This window comes from Anser brachyrhynchus, assembly GCF_964034855.1.
Source record: "Anser brachyrhynchus genome assembly, chromosome: 21".
NCBI classification, from domain to species: domain Eukaryota; kingdom Metazoa; phylum Chordata; class Aves; order Anseriformes; family Anatidae; genus Anser; species Anser brachyrhynchus.
Window position 1 is genome coordinate 5467297 of NC_137714.1, and position 22594 is coordinate 5489890.

The 22594-nt window shown below is 45.9% G+C and overlaps 1 protein-coding gene across 7 annotated transcripts in view; it reads left to right on the plus strand.

Annotated features, from left to right (window-relative positions):
• Window positions 1-22594, plus strand: part of RERE (arginine-glutamic acid dipeptide repeats) — a 232806-nt gene that overhangs the window by 90856 nt on the left and 119356 nt on the right. For 6 of the 7 annotated variants that reach the window (XM_080563755.1, XM_080563751.1, XM_080563754.1 and 3 more), the window contains one exon: window positions 432-502. The exons of the other annotated variant lie outside the window; for it this stretch is intronic. In XM_080563755.1, the coding sequence (XP_080419881.1) occupies window positions 432-502 (71 nt within the window). The remainder of the gene's footprint in view (window positions 1-431; window positions 503-22594) is intronic. 7 annotated transcript variants of the gene reach the window in all.

Below are 22594 nucleotides of genomic sequence, written 5' to 3' on the forward strand. Positions count from 1 at the left end.
GTATTTCATCTGTGATTGGTTGCCTTGGTTTTCTTTACAATTAGAAGAGAAAATATGTTAGTGCTAGGTTCCTAATACCAACTTAACCACAAAAGATTTGATTAGTTTCCTGTCTTATTTTGATCTGGTTCATAGGTTGTGACCTGGTCGTTCTATTAACTGCTTTCACAGTGGGCTGCTATGACTTCCTTTGTTTTTCTAGCAAAATGTCTATTCAAATCAAAATTATTTTATGCTGCTAATTCCCTTATTTATCATCATAAAGCATCTAGTTGCTATTTTTAGATCACACTTGGAATAAATTACATGGTATGCAAATGAAATGGTGGCTCTTTCTAAGCATAGGCTGTTTTTAATTTATCCTGTTTTTGTGGTCTTTCTTTGAGGCACAGAAGTTAATTTCCATTATTTTAAAATCTTGTTTTTTAAAGATTGCGTATATATTGAAAGTCGCCGGCCGAATACGCCGTATTTCATCTGCAGCATTCAAGACTTCAAACTGGTAAGAAAAATTTTCACATCTCCTCCTTCTCCTTTTCCCCGCCCCGTTCTCCAGTGAGATGGCAATGTTTGAGCCTGCATCTCGTCCCGTAGCTCCCGAGTAGTCCTCCTAGCTTCTGAAATAGCAGGAGTTTTGCTGCTAAGACCGAGATCTGTGCTTGTATAGATGAAGTTGATTGACTAGGCTGTAGAGTTGGAATTGCGGGCTGCTTTGTTATAAATCCCCAGGGGAATGAGCCTGGAGTTGGGCACGCTGGGGCTCCAAGCTCATGTTTTTTCCTGGGCAGTTTGCCCTGGCTGTGCCTCTGGCTGCAGGTCAGATAGCCCAGCTGGGGGAGCAAAGCTCGGGGGCTGGCTTCTGGTTCATCTCAGCTCATCGATGGACTGCGTGGAGACGCAAAGAGATGCTAGGCCAGTGTGACAGTGTCTGTTGATGAGAAATAACGTAACGTTTAAGAACCGTGTAGTGCTTTCTTCCTTTAAAAGCAGAAAGCTGGGGACCTGTGCCAGAACAAAGAGTTGGAGTTGCGGTTTGCCCCTTTCTATCCCAATCTGTACATTAAAACATGAAACATTTCCTTCTCTGTGTGCAGGAGCTGCACAGAGGAGCCCTTGCTTGGGGTGCCGAGCAGGAAGCCGCCACCTGTTGGACAGGCATGGCCCCTCTGCTTCCTTTGGCCTGTGCCCTGCTGGAGCAGGGTGTTTGATAAAAGCAACCTACTGCTCATCTTGTGGGGAGCCCGGAATATGTAGTAAGCTGTCGTGCCATCCATGTGTAGTTACAGGTGTAGGTCTACTATCTGTTGTCTTCAGAATTCAGCTTCTTCCAGGCTTTCTTACTCAGATTTTCCATTTCAATCCTTAGAAGTTGATTTTTTTGTGAGACCACAGTGGAGCAGAACATGCAGGCTTTCTTTGGTGTTGATGTCCTTGCTACTGGTTGGCACCTGGGGGCTCCCTCCTGTGCACGTCTCTCTGCTCTCCCTCCCTCTCGTTTTTTAAGGAGATGTTGGCTTTTTAGTTAATGTAGCCTCAATTGTTGGAACACTGTACTGCTCTTGCCCATCAGCTGGTGCTTTTGTGTTTGAAAGGAATTCCAAGGTGCTAGTTGCCATTCGGGGCAGAAGGTCCTGCTGAGCTGCAGTGCTTGCCCAGGGCGTTAACAGCACCAACAGCTGAAGCTTCTCTTGTCAGCATTGGTCTAATGCAATGTGTTAAAGCTTACTGCAAAACTCTGTGGGAAGGGCATCGCATGATGTTTTAGTGCCTTTAAAAAAAAAAAATAGCAGGGTTTCTCTTTTCTCATGTTTTCAATGTGCAAAGGATATGACATCAGTGTTGCTGGCAATTTTCTGTATTTTGAAATGGAAATAGTACCGTTGCTTTGTGTTTACTTTTGCCTGCTCTGAGGTCTTTATTTTTTTTTCTGCTGGATTTTTCTTGCTGACATAATGCATAAAAGAAACTTGTAGAGATGACAGAACCAAAAAAAAACACCAAAAAACCTTTGATGCTGATTATGCTTGCAAAGATGAATTTTCAGTGCATTTGTCACTGTTGATTTTTCTGCTGGGAAAAGGAAAGATGTACAGTGGAAAGGACACTTGATTTCTCCTCTCCTAGTGCCAGATACCAACAGGAAAACAGTCTTGTTTTGCCTTCAGCTGAACATGTCAAGTGAAGCAGGGAAGAAAAAGTCAACAGCTTTGAAATGTCGCCTACTAATTAAGTACATTATCATTTTGGTTATCATAAATACAAGGTTTGGGCTGCACGTATGAGTCTTAGCCTACACTTCCCAGTGCTCTAGGTGCAGTTCAGACACAAAAGTGGAGTTTTATTTTTATTTTTAACCGCTAAAAAGGTGCGGGGAGGAGTTGAGATGACAACTGCTGTCTGATATATACGCACAGTTTCTTGCAGGGTAAAAAGGGTCGGTCCTGAGAAGAGGCTCGAGTGCTGTTCAGTTGTGTTCTTCAAGTAAATCGGAGTTCAACTTGCTCTTTCCAGTAAGACCTTAAATCATAGTTGGATGAGTTTAAGTTTATTGCAGAGCTAGGAACTGGTTTTATGACGCCTACGTAGTGTTTATGCTTCCTACATTTGACGAACAGGTCGAAGGAGGCGAAGGAAGCAGAAGGAGATACTGAAATAATGCTATATTGCCTCTGAATGGGCTTGTTCCCTCTCACGTTATTAGTTGTATTAGAAAGCGCATCTCTTAAGAGCTGTTTTGCCTGCTTCACTTTTACAAATAGCAGAGTGATTTAGGAAAATGGGGGAGAAATTACTTGTGGAGCAGTACAACCTCAAGTTACAAGTGCAGGTGCTACAAATGTCGGAGCAGCTTGTATTCCAGTGGCTAGATCTGGTGGCACCGAGGAGCCAGTAAGTGGTTTTCTCATGTGCTCTGTGCAGTTCCAGCAGTTATTGCAGGTACAATGGCATACTTCCGTGCATTAGTTCATACTTCCATCCCTGGTTTCTCTTGACATTAAGATGAATCCAGCCTACTAAAACTGATACTAGAGGAGCAGCTCTTTTGCTTTCCTGAAGAACGATTGCGCTTCACCAGTGGCCATAAAATCCTCATGATGAAGCTTTACTTTTTACTTACTGCTATTTGTCAGCTGTCTCTACTGCCGTCCTGCTTTTTGTTGCTCCGTGCAGCTTCACGTGAAGCAGAGCTGTGATGCTGCCGAGGTTGGTCGTTCCCTTTGAGTTACCGGCTCTTGTTTTAGGATAAGCCAGGGCTGGGAGGAGGAGCAGCAGATTTGGTTCCCAAACTCGTTGGGGACAACCGGAGGACCGAAGCAAGTCTTGTAGGTCTGCCTCCTGAGTCAGGAAATCAAGTGGTTTGTGTGTGGGAAGAAGTTCAGTGATTTGATCAGCTCGGCTTAACCGGGTTAGGAGCTGTCAGGGGTAACATTTATCCTCCTTTGTCTTCCCCAGTTCTGTTCCTGGGCTCCTTCCAGCTTGCTGGGATTCGTATAAACAGCTGGGTGGAATTGAGAAGTAAAATACGATTAACTAGAAGTGTTGTCTTAGGGAAGCTGTCAGCAAAAGTGGCACTGTAAGTAATTGCTGTGTCCCTTCTGGGCTGCTAGTGCCGCAGGAGCTCCGTCAGGCAGGTTTCCGTGTGGGATGAACATCATCGCGAGCACTTGGACAACGCGTTCGTCGTCTCCTGTGTTCCTGGGGAGCTGCCTAACACCAGGTCTGATAGCAGAACTGCTCTGCTGGGAGAACTTCTTGGCACGCTTTTAAGGCGTGCCGTAAATACTCAGGTGTCACGCTGAAAAGGAGTTGATTTGAAGCCTGGGGAACCCCAGGGAGCGCTGCTGGGGAGCAAAGATGAAGGCAGGAGAGACATCGCCTGTTCCTTCACTTCCTTCCCCCTCTGATTTTGTAGTGCTTGCAGAGGCTTGGACCAGGCATGGACCTTGTGGCTCAGCGTGAACGCTCCCAGTAAGACGTTTCGTAAGGGTGGTTTGCAGACCCACTGGTTGCTCACAGCTTCCATGGAGCTCAGACATGGGGCAGGCGTCAGCAGCTGCAGGGACAGCTCCCGAGCACCCTGCCTGGGTGGGAGTCACGGGGCTGAGATTGAGAAATGCAGTTAATGCAAGCAGGAGGGCTTGTTACTGGTGGTGGTATGGTAAATAAGAGCGGAAAGTACTTCAGTAGCCGGTGGCAATTCCCTGATGTTTTGCTACAGCACTGTGTGCCACTTGTAGCATTGCCACGTACCTGGAACTCATTTTACTGGTGCATTTTAAAAAAACGAGTCAAATTTTCAGGTCCCTTTGTTGTTTAGAGTGGCATATGATATGAAAGATGCTGCAGGGTACAAACCGGTGTGTTTTTAGGGAAGCTTTCATTTGTGCCTTTTGCGGTGGAAGATGCCACGGCAAGTACAAATGCACTTGCACTTGGCCTGGCCACAAAACGACGATTGCTCTGAAAAGCTCCTCTTCTAAATAGACACAGTTCCTTTCTAGTGGGGTATTATTTTAGGATCCAAGCAAATGTAGTGCTTGTTTAGGACCCAAGCAAAGGGTTGGGAGTCACGAGTGAGGTAAGTGTTTTTAAGGCACGATGTCTTGGATCTCTCCTGTTATTTTTATCTGTCTGAGCGTTGCTTTAAAAAGCTGATGGCATGCAGGAGCCGGGAGGGAGTGAAAACTCACTTGCACGTTTCAGCTGCTGGCGGCATGCTGAGATCTGAGTGCTGGGTTCAAAAACCAGCTGCCCATTGTAGGAGCCTTGTAGCTTCAAAAGTTGGTAGGACGTCGGGATGGATGGGGGAAGGGATAGCAGGGAAAACATGCAGAGATTTGTCTCGCTCCATTTTTGACAAATTAGAAGAGTAGGATTGGTCTGGTTCCTATTGAACCCTGTGTGCTTCCTTACTCCATTCAATAAATAAAGTAAAATCTGTTTTCATAGCTCATATTTTCCTCCTTTTGTCTTCTAATCTGTTTTGTCTTCGCATAATTGAGATTTTTGCTCCAATTTCTCTGTCTTCAGTTGTCACTAGCTGGGGTCTGTTGAATTGATAGTGAATTTTAGTGACTGCATTAACTTTGACAAACTTTCTCGTTGCGTTCGTTCGGTGTGACAGCATCTCTGGGACTGATTACTGGTATCTGTCAGGTGCTGATGGAGGCACGGGGATGTAAACGTAAGGGTGATTGGTAGCCCTGTGACAAACCATCTCGGCTGTGCCTGAAAGGTATGCTATAGGAAGTCTGTAAATCTGGCAGGCAGCAGAACTTAGCATGAAGGTAATTTTATTGATTGCTCTTCAGAGGCGGAGAGCGCTGCCAAACCCACTGTAGCCTGATCTGAACCAGATCTAGTTGGCAAAGCTTCCTCTGTGCAGAGATCTATTAAATTCCAGAGACGCGCAGATCTAATACAGTGCAGTAATGGAGCTGCTGCAAGAAACAAAACAGCCACAGGTTTCCAGACAGTGCCATTACTTGAACTTCTTTTTAACTCTACCAGATGTCTTCACTAATAGCCTTTTTTTTTCCTTGCTAATACAGCTTTGATAAGGTAGCGCTGGTTACAATGTGATTTAAGTTTAATCCTGGAAATATTCAGGTGCGTGTTTGGCACGGGTGTTGTGCACCGATGACAACAGACCTCGTGTGCTAGGAACACGTGTGTTTTCACTTAAAAACCTGAGCGTAGCATCATGCTTTCAGTAGAAGGCTTGATTTCTGCAGTAGCATTCAGTAACCTGGTTGGTTAACCTTTTTGTTGAAGGGAAACAGCAGGAGGTGGTGGAAGAGCCTTGATAGAGGAGCAGAAAGTGTTTCCTGTGAGTCTCGTCTTGCTTGGACAAGGATGATTTTTTTCAGTACCTTACAGAGCCAAGTTGCTTAAATACAAATTACGCGGCACTGGAGCAGACACTCTCCAAAGCAAAAAGATGTGCGGTGCTTAGGGACAATGTGAGTTGTCTTTGTGACGGATGCTGCGCTGTGCCACAGCACCCGCGCCGCTCACCCAGGACTGTGCTGTGGATAAATGTTAGGAGGAGTAAGATCTTTGGAAATCTACTGGTGTATTTTTTCCCCCCCCTCAATTGCCCATTTACTATACTTGGAGGTACTGACTCTTAAAACACAGCTTTTGCCTCCTCCTTTCCTTGGAGAACGTGATGGGGTTCAGGTTATGCCAAAGGAGGCGATATGCTATAGATGCTTCCTGTTTGCTTTGGTTCATCCCTGTTGAGTGATTGAACTTAAGTTTTAAAATTGCCATTTTCTTAGTCCGTCAAAAAGTATGAGATGGTTGACTGTACTTAAACCAAAACAAGTCATCAGTGTTTTTCCCTCTCTACTGATTGGGTTATTTTGTGCAATTATTGATGTGAAACACCATCTTAACCTCTCTTAGCATTAATTCCTTCCTTGGGAAACACTCCCTTACCCTTTCACTGTTAAGCTTCTCTTGGCCATCTTATGGTGTCAGTTACTTTGCAGATACTTTTCATGAGAAACAGCAAAGTACAACTGGAAAGCTGGACTGCATGGATACAGCTTGGAAAAGGGCACGGGAGTGTGGCTTTAATGCATCACTGACGTAATTTGGACAGCTTTAAGGAGGAAAGTGGTGGAAGGTAGCACAGTATAAAAAAAGAAAAGGATCCATTAACATTTAATTCAGGGTTCATTTACCAATTTTTTGTTTTAGAACAGTCATACAGCTTGGAGCTTAAGTCACATGTGCAGGTCAATAAAATAGAAGCAATTAATGCTGAGGTGCGTGTTTTAAAACATCTTTCCCCCATGTTTTACTGATAAGTTTTTCCTTCTGTGTGAAAACCACAATCGAGGCTGTGTGCGTTGAGATGTCCCCTGTACGGCAGCCTGCTGCTTTTGACTGAACTCTGCAATAGTTCAGTTGAATTCTTAACGATGCAGCTGTTTCAAAAGCAGCCCATTGCTGTCATAAACACAGATTTTCTGGTCATCACAAAGTTATGAAAGGGCTTGGATAAGGGGAAGATGCTCTCTCTTCCAGCATACTTCTTGTTTGGTTTAATTTGGCTCAGGTCAAAAATGTTAAAAAAAAAAAAAAAAAAATAATAATAATCTACAGCCTTCTCAGACAACTTCTTAAACATGCTTCGGTTTTACAAATAGACAGCAGAATAACAACTGGATTGTGTTTTAGTTGGTAATGCAGAGTAAGTGAAGAGAGATGATTTGTCTTCAGACCCTAAGGTTTTGAACTTCAGTGGTTCTGAAATAAGTAGCTGGGAGTCAAATGTTGCTTCGTCCCACAAATGCTAATTTTCCAAAACTGATACAGTCTCTTCAGTCACTTCATGCAGTCCTTCAGATTTAAGCCTGATTTCAGTTACTTATCCTATAAAAGATCTTAATACTATTGTGGTCCAGGAATTGAAGTCTAAGCTCTGCCAAGCAAGTCAGACCTGGCCCAGATCCATTTGATCTCCTTGTTCTGAGTTTCTGGCAGAAGAACATTATCCTGAATTCCTTGTGCACATAGCTAAGGATCTGCTCAGGCACTCATGTTTCTCTTTCACGCACCAATATTTTTGGCTTCTTCACCCCCTACTCCCCCACCATGGCCTTTAAAGATGTTTTTCTTTTTTAATTAAAGGCTATGGTTTGAAAATAGACTTTCTCCCTGAATTCCCTTTGGATAAGGCCATTTGACGAAATGGGTTTGGCTTCTCGACAGATTGAGGATATAGCTTCATAGTTGTAGTTTTTAATGAAATAGTATTTAATGGTTTTCTTCTTTGTATTATAATCCTTCTAAAGTGAAGTTTCTCTTAATCTTTGTTAATGGTAACAAGTCCTAAAATTCAGTCCGTTCCCTTTATCTTAATTAAAATGTTGATTGTGATTACTTCCAGATGATACGAATACATGACTAAAACCTAGATGACTGACTTGTGGAAGAAAATCCAATTAATATGCAGGCACTCAATTAATATGCATGCACGGTGGTCATTGAGATGGCTTTTGATGCTCAGCACTAGGACCTCGGTGAGCTGGAAGGATGCTCCGTCCAACCCTGCCGACTGAAGGGAGGAGGCGATGCGTGGTGCTAGCCAGCAGCTTGTAACTGGTGCAGAATCTCCAGAAAAGCAAAGCTTTGTTTCGGCATGGATCAGTGGCTTACAGGAAAGGCAAAGGAAATCAGGAATTTGAGGTTGATGAAGGGTAAGAACCCAGCTCTGCTGCTGCTGAAAGGATTGCTTCCAGAAGTGAGTCTTGGTAAAGGCAGAAATCAATCCTGCGAGTATCAGTGGGCATGCAGATGGCTTGCCTTCAGCAGTACGAGCAGCAGCAGTTTCCTCTATTCTCTTAAGAGTTTAGGGGAAGTGGAGAGGTACTGGCTTTGTTTTCACCTTCCAGAAAGCGAGTGGCTTCCAGTAGCGAGGACGTCCGGGCTGGTTGTAGGACTGGTGTCCAGGATATGCTGGCAGGGCTGGCCAGCTGCAGTAATTTGCCCTTTGTGTCCAGTGGGTCTGCCAGAGAGGCAGGAGGAGGCATTTTAGAAATTCTCAAGCAGTTGTTTTACTTGAGGTGGAAACGTCTGCTGTTGTAGAGCCAAGGATCTTGTGCCCGGCTCTTCGTTAGGTAACCATGTCATAGCAAATGTCCCTCCCAGTTAGATGAACTCGCCTGCTTTAGGGAGAGCGCTGGGAGGTTACGAGAGTGAGAAATCCCACAGGAGTTTTGCTTTCGAGCCCAGCAGAACTTGCAAAGCAAACGTTTGGTGCTGTGTGTGGAGGAGCAGAGGTGCGGGTGGCTTGCACCAAGCTCTCGATCTGCCCAGTGGTGTGAGCCGCCTGCTCAGCGGGGCGTCAAAGCTGCTCCAGTGGGTTATGGCCAAAAGGCGAGGTGGTTCTGGGTTAGGAGGTGCCTTCGTTCCCAAATAACCAGCTGTTGGCTTAAATACGACACAACAGTGGTAGGTGCATTTAAAATATGAATGCTTTAATTATGTGATGCACCTAAAAGCGTGTGTACCCAGCTTTGATTACTACGTCTGTACTGAAATTGAGTCAGGCAAGGAGCGTTGGATGCTGGAAATGCTTTTCTATATGCCGAGACCACTGGTGAAATGAGATGACCGAATACTAGTATTTTGGGAGAAAGAAGCAAAACAGAATGAGGAACTGCCTCAATTTTAACTTCCAGCCCCAGTAAGAGCACTGGTGATCACAGGGTGTTATATTTACAAGTGTTCTGATTAAAATTTAATTAATTTACTGAAACAAAGGCAATTGCAGCTTACTTTCTAAGTTGAAAGGGAAGAAAGCCGCATCCAAAAAGAAGGGGAAAGTGGATCTGACAGGCGAGTAGTTTGTGCTTTTTCTCTGCAATAACAGTTGGAGGTGAGGCGAGAAGTTGGGTGAACAACCAGAAATACCAGAGCGTGGTCGCTGCCAGCCGGCACCGCCGCGTGGCTGTTGGTGTTCCCAGCGAGCTCGCTGCCCATGATCCACGCTAACGTGTGCAAATAAAACACACCTTGCCTCCAGTAGTGGTAATAAGAAATCTGCCTTCTAATCCTGTCCCATTTAAACCTTTATTGATATGAATTTCCAGCGTTTGATAAATGAGTCCAGATTTCCTTTTTAAGGTTTTTCCTTTTTTCCCTCAGAGGGAGAACCCAAGCAGCAAATGGATTCTAGCAGCATGCCTCTGATTTATCGTGTTTCGACTTAATTTGGTGTCACATTTAAAATGCTAATGGGCTACACTTTGAATCTGAGCATCAGAGAGAAACTTGCGGTGCTTTTAAAACAGAAAAACGGTGCATTTGCCCTATAAAAGAAAACATTATTAGTCGTGATGCAGTTGCCCTTTGTGCCTGTATGTTTACTTGATTGAAGCATCTTGACTGTGGTGCTTTCTCCTTGAAGCCTGATTTGAATGGAGTATACAGCTGGATTGCCCCAGGGCCTTGTAACAATTTATAGGCTGGATGGAAAGGCAGAAGTGCATAAAAAGACAGTTGTGAAATGCCGCTAGTGCCCTGTAATAGAAAATCTGTGTATGGTGACCTTGTCTGGGAGGGCCTGTGGGATCATTTTACTGTGATCCAAAGGGTTATAAAATGGAAAGCATTGCGTCTCCCTGGGAATTAGGAGGGAAAAATTAAGAGATCTGTTTTTCTAAATTATGCAGCGCATGCTTCCTCTCCTTTGTATTCTTCCCGCATGCAGCCTCGTGTTTTAGGAAACATGTTAAAACGAGGATCTGCTATTCCCTGCGCTTTCATAGGAGCTGATGCTTTTGAATGCAAATCTCTGGGTGAGGTTTCTGTAGCCACAAGCATTTATGTATTTAAAAGCCTCGTTCTGTTTGTAGATGAATTGATGTTCTGTTCCTGAACTGCAGCTGAATTAATTTGTGGCTAATTTTTCCTGGCCGGTTACGAGGCAGCTTGACCTTTCCATTTTGGTGTGGAAAAAACGCTGATTAATAGAGATCCTGGCTTCTCCAGCTTCGTCTCCCCTTTGCGGCCAAGAAAGGCTGAAAGATTTCCTTTCTGCTCCAACCCTTTGCTCGAGCCGCCGCCGTCCTGCGATCGCACAAGGCTGCCTTCAGCCCAGCTCCGCTGGCCATTAGGATCCCGAGCCGACTCGCTAATAAGAGGGAGACGAACGAGACGTTTGAAGGAGCGCTGAATTATTTAAAATCAAAAATTTAGCCTGCAAATGAGATTGGCTGTTAGGTCTAATGCGAAGCAGATTGAAATGCCGCCGTGATTACGGTGGGGCACGCGTGGGGCAGGGGATTAGTATGAAAATGTGGGCAGAGAGGGGTTTGGAGGGAAGTGGCAGGGATGATGAAGAATCAGAGGTGACAGTTTAAGGATTGCATGGCAGGAGCTGCACGGTGATTAAATTCACTGATGCTGTCATCGAGCTGTAAGGCTGAAGATAACATTCTCTCCCTGTGCTGAAAACAAGAATCAATACAAACTCCTTGACAGGGGCTAAATTATTAAATAGAGCCTCTCTTACAATGTTTCATTAGCTGGGATTTACCTCAGCTGGTGATTTGTCAGCAGCGCAGGGAGATTTGCCGGGCGCATTTTGTATTAAAATCATTCCAGATGCATATGAATCCATGTTGATAATTCCCTTCCCTTTCACAAGGCTCCTCGATAGATTTGTGATTTCCTTCTGCCCAGATGACACTTCGAGTTTTCACGCAGACGTGAAGCTGTGGTGCGCGGTGGGGTTAGGGCTTCGCACGTACGTGGAACAAAAAAAATCCTTCTGTGCTAACAGGCTGCTCTGCAAGCGCTGAATTGATTTGCTTGCCTTTGGTGTGTTAAATTAGCAAGCGATGTGGAATGTCTTTCAGATGAGAGATCACAGTTGCAGAGAGAGGACTGAGGCTGCTCTGGATTTCTGGGTTAACGTGGGTGTTGGAGTTTGGCTCAACTTGGTGTAAAATAAAGCAATATTCGTCTAATTTTGTCGTATTTCTTCTGAAGGCAGGGACAAAAAGCATCAAGCCTGAAGCAGCCAGCGCAGCGTATCTCACACACCCAGGGCTGCGTGGAGGTGCAGTCAGACCTGGCCGGCGCTGGCAGAGATCCGTAACTCCATCCGTGACATTATTTTGTCAAGTAAAGAGCGTTCAGGATTTCTGTGGGCTTTCTTCGGTTTGTTTTTTCTGAGTAGCTTTCACAGCGTAACGCAGCGGTGCGACCAGCCGAATCTGTACGGAGCTGAGGTGTCGCAATAGCGCCTCGCCTTTTGCAGACAGAGACAACGTTCGTATTTGGGGGTTTAAAACAGATGGCAGCATTGTTAAGAACAGGGATTAAACAGCTGGGAGTTAGGACGATATGTACATCATTTTAGGGCTCGAATCCAGCTCTTCCTCCATGTGCCCTAGATTTGTACAACCGAAGCCCAGACCGTACGATTTATGGGTTACATCTGGGGGAAAGAAGGGAGCAGACACCCCACAGAACACTCCACAATTTCATTTTTCCGTGCGATCGCCCCGTTTGTTTTTGCAGCGCTGGGCGTTTGGAGCGACCGGAGTTCGCAGGGCTGGCTTCCTGCCACCTGGGAAGCGGCCGCCTGTCCGCGGGCTGGCGGGGATTCACCCAGCGGAGGCTCTGGGAGCCCTTTGCTGCCTCCTGCATGAGGCTGCTGAAGCCCTTCCTGGAGCAGCAGAGCCCTTTGCTCGTCCTGCACCGCTGGCACCAGGCTGGTCTGCATGCGCACGCCTTACGTGCCCCCCAAAAGAGGCTATGGCAGGCAGTGCTTTCCAGGGAGCTGCTGATGCTTGTCAGCTTGATTTAGATTAGTGAATCGCTCCCTTTCCTTGTGAAGCTGTTTGCTTTTGAGAGCCAACTCGTGTGTAAAACAGGAAAGGGAATTCTGAGAATTGCGGGGACAAAAATAGGACGCTGTGAAATCCCAGGCTCGTTTTTTGCAGAATTGCTATTGTGTTATTTTTTCCTAATTTAAAAAAAAGAAAGGAGGAAGGAGCAATTGAAACAAATCCCATTAATGCTCTCCCCACCCCTGTTCCTGTCTGCAAGCCAAGGACAAAAGCAGATATTCTGCAAATGGGGAAAACAAGAATATACCACTCATGGTGGTATGTAATCAGGATTGCTTTTCACATTGTGCCTCACCAAGAGGGACATACGTGGCTGATAATTTGTACGCGGGAACTTCTGCGGACGTAGTACAATAGCAGGGGCTTGACTGGAGATACAGGAACCACTTGCATCCTTCTGTACGTTTGATTCACCCATATTTTTAGATTTTTAAGGCATTTGTCATGGCAGTGCGGTCTTTAGCACCTTTTGAATTTTTTTTTTGCTTTTGTATTGTCTTATTTCCTTTTAGCAAAGTAAACCTGGCTCTTTCCGGCACCTGGGGTTGAGATAATTGACTGCTAAATAAATCAGTAGCTGTCATCTTGGAAACAGAGAGAAGAAAAAATATTATTTCTAGTTTTTTTAAAATATGCATTAAATGGTACATTTGCTGCTTTACATGTAGCAAGAGAAAATGGAGCTGGAACAGATTTAGCCATGTCCTCCGGTGTTGAATAGTGAGGGCATCTGTCATGTTTAATAATGCTTCTGACCTTTAGGATTATTGAAGTTGAAATTTTCTCTCTGGTCATCTGGGGGTACTTGAGCACTGTCAGATTTCCTGCGTCTGTGCGAAGTCTCCGAAGATACATTGTTATGCTTCATAAGCCGGTGGAGATAATTCATTAAGGAAATTTGTTTTCCCACTTTCAAAATGGTTTTCCTTAAGGAAAGTGAGATGTCGTTACGATCACTAAGTCGTAGCGTGGCCCATCCCTCCCCATTTGCTTGCCTGCCTTTTGCTGGGGTAGGGCCACCTCTGGCCTGCTTCGCTCTGCTCCTGCAGGCAGCAGCGAGGCTCTGAACACGCTCGGCGTAGCCTGCAGGGACAGAGGATGTGAAGAAGGTCCCACCACCAGCTGCTGACCCTGACGTGGATGGGGAGGTACCACCCTGCTTGGTCTTGTCCCAGCTGTGAAAACCGTCCCCGTAGCTGTGGTTAGGAAGCACAGGGATCTTTCTAAGCTAAGAAGTCCTATAAGTATGCTTGGACGTAAGCCGTGGGCAGAAAAGAGTCATGCAAAATGTAAAATAAACATTTTCCTTTTTTTCCAGCTACTCTGGGGGAAGCACGATGGAGTTGCAGTGGGGTTCAGTCACAGAAACGTCACTGACGCTGCCTAATTAAAGGTTTTGTCCTAACTGCTCTAGATTTGCAGTTGTTTCCAGCAGTGCAAGGCTGACAGGGGGAGGTGGCAAGCGTCGGTGATCTTGGCGGAGAAATCTCTCCACCTGAACCCATGCAGAGACACGAGCGTTGTCAGAAGCCGCTGCTCGGCCTTCCCTGCTCCACATCAGCTTGGCTGGGCTCCTCCTTCCCTCTTCCATGGCCATTTCCTGATATTCAGGACTTGGGGACTGAAAGCCCCAAGGTTACTGGCACGCGTGCTCATCTCCAGTTCTGGGTGACCTCCCTTGCATGTGTGGTCTTGAAGGCGGAGATTATTTGGGCTCTCTCCTGTACATTTCAGGCTGGCCATGCTGTGTCACGGCGTGGTGATTTAGTGCAGAAAAAACAAATTTCCAGGGAAGATGGCTCTTCTAAAACCGGCCTGGCTGCGGGTGAGAGGTGCAGAAATAGTGGTATGTGGAAGGGAAATGCAGGAGATGCTCTGAGTGCCCCTGGGACGCGTGCTGTGCTCCAGCAGCAGGAGAGGCAGGATCGGTCCTGTAGGGCAGGGGCTGAGCCTGCAAGGGGGATGCTGAGCATCAGCTGCACCTGGTGACGGTCTGACGGAGCTTCAGGTCTTCTGCAAATCCTGCCCAGAAGGCAGGCGTGAGGTCTGCGTGCTGCTCAGGGCTTGTTCGGAGGCATAAATGGGGCTTGGGGGCTGGCCGCCTGCCTGGTGGCGCCAGCCTGAGACTCTGGTGTGTTGCATAAAGGAGATAACCCCGTTCTTCTCCCGGCTTGGGACTCGGAGCGAGGAGGGAGCAGGGATGTGATGGATGTGCGTTTTTGACTCTGTAGTCGCTGAACGCCAATCCATGGAGAATTTGAACTTGTAATTTTGATTAAAATGATTGATTTTAAATCAGCCTGCGTTCGTTTTGGGCCATTAGAGGGTATTTAAAAGGAAAATAACTCTTTAATTAAATTAGTAGTGCATAAGTATCCTCCTCGGCTTTCTAAGCAGAACTTCTGGTTGTTGGTAGGGTTTTTTTTTGGCTTATTCCTTTTAGGGCCTTGTTTCTTGGCACATCTTAAGGTTAAAAGCAACACAATTATTAAAAACAAGTTTTATGCTGAGCCAACTTTCAATTTTATTTGAGATCTTTTTCCTTTTGGAAAATCCATTACCTGTGGTGTTCTGTAAAACGTCTGATCCACGCACCTGTAGGTACTGTTGATACAACTCAGGGATGCTGTACAGAGCTGCACTTTCCTTTTATTTGTAAAACATCTTTTTTTTTTTATAGCAGTAAAATGCTGCTTGTAATTACAGCACCAAACATAAAGCAGAAATCCATCTAAATGCAAGGATCCCCAGAGGTAAGGTTCTGGCACCAGGAGCTCGAGGAGCGATGCTCTGAAAGTTGTTTTTCAGCAGTTGAAATTTTCCTGACGTGGAGGCAATGAGGGAGGACTTGGGAGCTCCTGCGGGCACTGGATCGGGCTTCCTGACGTGGTGTCTGCTCCTGCTGCTGTGATTTGCAGTGAGTTCCTTGAGATGGGAGCACTCCTTGGCTTTGTTACTGAATTAAACAATGGCAATGCCTTCACAGCAGTCTCTAGATAAGAGCACGTTAGGCGAGATATACAGCTCGTGTTTCTACTGAATTTCTATAATAAAATGATCTACTGAGTGACGCAATTAAACCATTACAAGAGAACGCCTTAAAAAGCATGCTGGGGTACAAAGCCTAATTACAGATGCCAAGATTGGAAGGATTCATCTTGTCTTTCCGAATGCTTTCTGTTGTCAAACCCACCTCCTTAGCAGCGTACTGCTTACACACAGCTGGGACGAGACGTTGGCGGTTTCTCTCTTGTTATCAGTACGTGTTCTGTGATTTTCTTAACCTGTCTTGCAGTTGTCTGAATATGTGAATCTTCCTGGCTCTGCGTAACTTTTCCTTCCTTAGGTCAGTGAACTTGTTCGAGGTGTCTGAAGGAGGGAGAGAGGTGAAAGAAGCACCCTAAGTTCAGCCGAATGTCCTGGAGGTCTTCAGAAACTCTTGGAGCTCTAAGGACAAGATGAGAGTTGGAGCTTCAGGGCAAAACCCTGGGTAGAGGAAATGTCCGAATCTTAGGGTGCACATGGGATCTTCGTGGGGACATACACTGTAAATGAGATTTGACTGGCTGTAAGGAAGGCTGTTCTGTTTACAAATCCCTTTCCTTTTCTATCAGGCCTATCCCCAGGGCTGATGAACGCTTGGGTCTTGCTCTTGCAAATTTCGTAGCTAATTATCTGCATGGTGCTGTTCTCTTTTAGAGTTAAGATGTGCGTGAAGTAGATTCATTACTAGTCACAGCCAGCGTGAGGGTTTTGGCAGGTCAAATAACAAATTTAGTTCCTTACAACGCTGAATTTTAAAGGTGCTGCTGCTGGCCATGTCTCATACTGATGATGACTGTGAGGGGAAAATGATTCATCCCTTCTGCAGTGGCTTGCAGCTGAGAATTCCAGTGGATGTGATTCGGACGGACTTGCGTCACACAGCTAACCCCACAGTGCCTGCACTTGGCCCTTTGTGCTCTGTATCCTCACTTCGCTGGGAAAGCTGGCTACTGCTTCGCAGTGAAATAGCCTGGGAGGCGTGCGTGTGCCCCGTGCGTATGAGGTAGTGTAATGTGCATCTTGGTGAAATGCTCGGAGTGTCTGAGAAGTGCCAGAGTAGCTCTGTCTGTTGCATAAAACATTTGCAACTTGATCTGTATCATCTGTACAGGCCATGCTTTCATGTATGGGAAGGATTCTTGATTAGAGGAAGGCCACTTGACACTTCACCAGGTTTTTTTTTTTACTGTGCAACAGGAGCAGCAGTGAAGGTGGCACTTGGGTGTTTGTCACTTTATCTATCCATAAAAGAAGATGGGAGGGAATGGTTAAGATGAGGCTTGCACAAAACCTTGCAGAAAGGAAGGGAGATGGAACATGAATGCTTTCAAGAAGGGAACCGCAGCTGTTTACACCCTACTGGCTGCAAACATGTCTGGAATATTTGATTTATAGAAAGAATCAAGTAATTAAGATAAAAGAATATACATGATTCACGACTGTGAAATATTAAGACATAATTTATGCTCTGTATCTGCTGTAGTTATGATTAGTGACCTAAGGCTGTTGAACTTCCTCTTTATGGATTGCCAAAATGCTGTGACAATTTTCAAGGGAATTACTCTCTTTGAGTTTAAAGAGATGAAAATGGGCCTGCTAACAAGGACCAGCTTCAGTATCTGCTTTCATATTCTTCATGTTTAAAGGAAAAAAAAAAAAGGAAGAAAAAAAGAAAAAAGAGGCAATTAGGTCCTTTAGGTGCTTTGATATGTTTGAACCTTAGGACCTGGTGAGACAGAAAGAAGGTGCATAATGTAGAATATGGCACAGCGAGAGCAATGCATAGCGAGAAACCTGCAGAAAGGCATTCCCTCGGATGCTTTTCAGAGCGTCTGTTGCTGAAAAGATTGAGAAATAGGCTTTCAAAAAAAGGAAGCTATTATTTCAAGGCGTTGGTTTTCTGGTCCCGATGTGTTGTGGTGTTTTGCATATTTGTATTGCAAAATTGCTCGTAAACATAAGAATTCTTGCTCCCCGCGCTGTGCTCATGATCAAAGGATATTATTATGGTCTGTGTAGACTGTGATTGAGTGCTTCCCTGCTTTAGTTAAAGCAAATTGTAAGGAAATCTGTGAAAATTGTATACCGATTTCAGACGTGGTTTGTGTGTGCTTGTCTGAGCCCACAGAGCATCTTTCCGGACGGGCGGTGGCGGACCAGGAAAATGAGCAGCTGAGGGAGTAGCTGGAGCATGCCTGCATTTGAAATATGCTAACGGCATCGTAAATATTTAAATTTGAGCTAATATTGCATCATATTAAAGATTCATTTATTACTGCACTCATCGGGAATCACTTGGAGGACAAGTGCTATAGCTCGCAGTAATGTAAGTGCTGGGAAATGGCTCGTCGCGGGGTAGCTGGTGCCAGGGCATGAATATTTGATTTCCCTTCGAAGGTAAGGAGTGCTCAGGTGGCTGCACACCTTTGGGGTCAGGCTCCCGGAGAGCCGGGGCTCTTCTTTCTTCTGTTCCCAGCAGCATTCCTACAGCTCTCCAAGTGTTAGAGCGTGCAACACGTGCCTTGTGTCAGCCTGGGCAGGCAAACGGCGAGGTGCTGCGGCCAAAACTGGAGGAAAGTGCCTGAGCTTCTCAAACATGTGCTTCAATATTGATTTTAAGTAGGCTCTACTCTCTAATGTATGCCTCAAAGAGGGGGAGAGCAGCAAGTTGTGCTATATAATCTCTTAAGGGATTGGGGATTTTTCATAACAATTTTGTAAGTCATGCTGAGAAAATTGTGTTTGATAAAAGGAAAGTCATCTAAATAACGAGAGTAATCTAAATAAGCTATCTCTAAAACAGTCAAATAAGGTTTTGCACAAATTTCCTTAAGTTTTAGTAACACTTGGTTAGGGTGTTTTGTTTTTATGTGATTTTTTTTCTTCTGGTAAGGTACTCTGCCAGGTTCTGCAGTTACAGGTAATGGTTGCATACAGAATCCGTTATCAGGTGGCCTGTTGTTTTCCATGTCTTTTAAAAGGAATTGGCTAGGATGACATGCTTCATATTAAGCCTTGTTCCCAGAAAAAATGAGGCAGGTGCAAACATCCAGTACCACCAGTACTCGCTGACTTGAGTTGAACGTTTGCATTTGGCAGAGATGGGCTCCTTCCAGTGCCTCCGGTAACGAAGTAAATTAATGGGAATTCTATAGGAGGACTGTATTTATGGAACTTGTTGCTCCCAAAGCATTTTCCTTCTGAAATAATGCCTGGACTGCTTGAAAAAGGCAGCTATTAGCAGCTTCATTTAGTCACGTTGTAGTGCTGTGAGCGGGGTACTGCCCAAGACAAACGATGAGCCCTAGATTTGCAGAGTGCCTGGCTGCGTTCACTCCAGTCGTAACTCAAATGGGGGTGCTGCTGGTGTCCCTGCTATGCGTACCGTATGTTTAAAAAGAATTGTGTGCTTTTGTTTCTGATGACTCCTGTCTTGTGCTTCATCTCGGTCCTCTGTCTGGTCGCCCATGACTTCCAGCACCTGCGGGAGGGTTTTCTCCTTTGTATCCCCCTCCTAAATTCTCCTTTGAGCCTTTTCCCTTTATAGCTGGTAAACACGTCCGTTTTGTTCTCCCGTGTAGTTATTTGTGACTTCAGCATTTTCAATATCGGGCTATTTCCAGATGAATGGAGGACATCTTTCCAATCTCTCGGTTTAGATGAGATTGCAGCCTGTGGGCCTGGGTTGGGGTATATTTATTTAGTGCTGATTTACATATAAATACAAAGAAAAAAAATCACGTCCTGTGTTGCTAATGCTAGGTACTGAGACGGTGGCAGACAGCAACTGTATTACAACCCCTGTGTAGTAAGCTACAGTGCTGTCTTCTACAACTTGCATATTTTTAAGGCTGCTCCTCTGTTGCCTTGACTTGCTGCTCTGCTTTCTTTCACGATAATTCCTGACAGCGTGGTTTTTAATAAGGCTGTGCCACGGCTGTGTTTAGCAGCCAATCCCTGAGCGCTGTTCTATGAGATGAGTGGAAAACGTTTTTTTTTTTTCTGTTTAAGATGTTAGCTTTTTCTCTAGCAGCACGTGCTGGCGGCGGTTTCCTAGAGGATGCAAATATTCCGGTTAGCGACGGTTTCGCAGGCAAATGTTACATCCTCTGAGAAGCTGCCCGAGGAAACATTTACCTTCCAGCTATTTATCTTCCAGGTACGCTTGGCTTTCTCACAGTAACAGCGTTTGATTGTGTGCTCAAGTAGTCAAGCCACAGTAATCAGGTGCTCAGTCTCTTCTGCTGTCTCTTCTATCCTTTTAAAACCCAGCCTGCAACCCAAGTGGGCCAGTTTGCGGGGGTGCTTTAATTTTTCCTCTGGCATAACGTTCCCCAGATGACGAGGTGATATTTTACCAGCCTGGTGACCCTTCCAGCCCCGTGCTGGGTTTGCAGAGTAAACTGTCTGCTGATTGTTTTATCCTCCCAGCTCTCGGTATCTCTTCGTTAAAGGCAGCCCCCTTAGTGAGATGTTCAAGAAAACGCGGCCCCTCGGTATTTAAAAGGTGAGAAATCTGTTTAAGCTGTGTATGATGACATCAAATGGCCCCACTGCTGCGTGCCGCTTGTTTTAGTAGAAGGGACGGATGCTGCTGCTGGTGGTGCTGAGCAGTTCCATGTGAGCTGGTTGCTATCAGTGACACTTCATGGCAAGTGTCAGGCGTGGTCTGAACGGTGGCTTCGTTTCACCATTGCTCCTCTTTAGGCTAATGCTCCAAAAAAAAACCACCAAACCTTAATGGAATTTAATTACCAGAGCATATATTCAATGATTAGCTAAATGCATCTGTAATACCATTAGTTGTTAGGGAGCTGTTGCCTTATTACGCTTGACACGGGGCGCGTTTGATGTACGACGTGTCTGCGTGGCGCAGCACCAGCCGTGCTGTCGGGCAGCCTGTTCAGGAGGGTTGCAGCCATCCTGCCAAATGTTTTATGCATGGGGCTGCCATGCTACCAGTAGAAATGGTGATGGAGAGGGGATATCTCCATCACTTTGGTGGTGGCTGGGTGCAGCCGTGCCGTGCCCTGGGCATCGCCGAGTCCTTCGGCGCAGCTCCTGCGCCCCAGGCAGGCTGGGACTCGCAGGAGCGGCACGGGTGGCTGCTTGTTTTCCCCAAAAAGGAGCATTTGGCATGGAGGGGAAGGTTTGTGAACCCAAGAGGGTTTTCTAAAGGGGGTGAGGTGGGTGGGCACGCCGCCTTCCAGCCCCAGCAGCTACGCTGAAGCAGGCTTGCTCGTGGGAGTTGTGCGCCGAGGCGCTGCGGTTACTCTGACACCGTGAACTGCAGATGGGATTCAAAGAACATAAAAGGGAAACGGAGCAGAAAGATACCACAGAGGGCTTAAATGAGACAGTAAGCAATGACCCAGAACCTTCGTCAAAGATCTTATGATAGTTTGATTTTAAGCAAGTCAGTTTTTAAGCATAACTGCTTTTTTTTTTCCATGAGATGAGATTATCTCGTGTCAGTTAGAATTGCAGAGGAGTTACAAGGGTGGTGGTGTGCTTAGGTGCATTTCGTTTATATGTAAACAGGGAACTTGCTGGGTCTTGCCACAGAAAGCAGCTTTGTTTCTAGTAAAGCTAAAAAGTTTATGGTAGAAATACTGCCGTTTGTTTTAAATGCACAAATCTCTTGTGGTCATTACCTAAAATAAGTCATGTCCTTTTTTTCTCCTTGAAAACCTGGATGAGGCTGGGTTCAGTGCAGCTTTCTGGGTTGTTCAACTGCTGAAGGCCTGTGACTGAATATGTTTAATCTCCGATATTTGATGTATTGTGAGGTTTAGGTGGCTCTGGTCCTCCGTTTCTGCCACCAGCTACAAGCAGGGAATGTGGGATTCTCTTTGAGTGTCGTAGGTGAGGAAGAAATTGGCTCAGGAATTTGGGTTGAAAACACAAATAACTTGGGGGAAGACTGCATGGAGTCATTTCTCTCTTGGTCCCAGCTGGCCTCGTATATAATCTCAGGGAGGATGGTGTTGGTTTGCTGGGGAGTGGGATCGCAAGGACATAGGGAACAAGGAGCTGTGGTTGTCTGTTCTTCAGGCTCAGCAGGCAGCAGGGGGCTTTGTGCTATGTTTTAATGGCCCTGTGCCATTAAGAAATATGGTACAAGGACAATACTTCAGATAGTTACCTGTTCTTTAAAAACATTTCAAATAAAACCTTAAAATGCCATTTCAGCCTATTATTTCTCAGTTGCTTTCTAGATTTTTTTTTCCCAGGTGCAAGCAGGCGTAACTTGGTGGCTTGTGGCAAGCGGCTTGTTACAGCTGTTCTCTGGGGCTGAGGTCCTGGCGAGGAAGGGCTCCTTGCCTCGTGGTATGTTCATTTGTTCCTCGTGTTTCCCTTTCATATGGTGCCTAACCCACAGATTGATAGCCTGTCACTGGCATTCAGCACGAGCATTGTTGGCCTCTGTGTGTCGGGGGGAGCTGCCGACACGCACCCCTCTGCGGCTCCCTTGGAAGCAGATGACGAGAGGATGTGGATCTCAAAAGAGTGAGAAAAGAATGAGCAGAAAGCGGGATGGAGGGACTGAAAGAGCATGGTCTGCAGGTCTGCAGCCAGCTCCTGGAGCCGGCGTGGTAGCGAGGGTTATCCTCTCTGAGGTCTGGCTATTGGAGAGCCCAGCCTGCCTCCTTCTTGACCCTTCTCCTCCCTTCTTGACCCTCTGCAGCGCTGTTTGGCCACGTAGAGCATCACCAATGTGCCCCATCTCCCAGCTAGGGTCATATCCAGGCTGTGAGTACGTAGCTGGTGCCTGCAGGAGGCGAGCCGACTGCACGGGGGGAGCCTCCTGATGCAGCCGGGCCCCGGGGTGGAGTGGTGCGGGTCGCCTTTTGGTTTGAATTAACGGCATATCGGCTCTGGGGTGACCGGGGTTGGTTTGGGCTGAATTATTTCCGGATGTTTTGGACATCTGGAAAGCAGAGTGTGGGGGGAGGGAAGACTTATGAGTGGCACTAAAAACAAAAAAGCACGAGTTGGTTGGTAACTCTTATTCTGTATTGATTTTTGTAGGATTTTTTTTTGGGAGGGGCAGGGCTGTGAGGAGCAGACAGGAGAGGGAAGAGGAAATGCATTCAGCTCAGTTTGTTGAGCTTTTGTCTTAAAAGCACATCTAGCTGGAGCACAACGAAATCCCGTGCTGACCTACATCC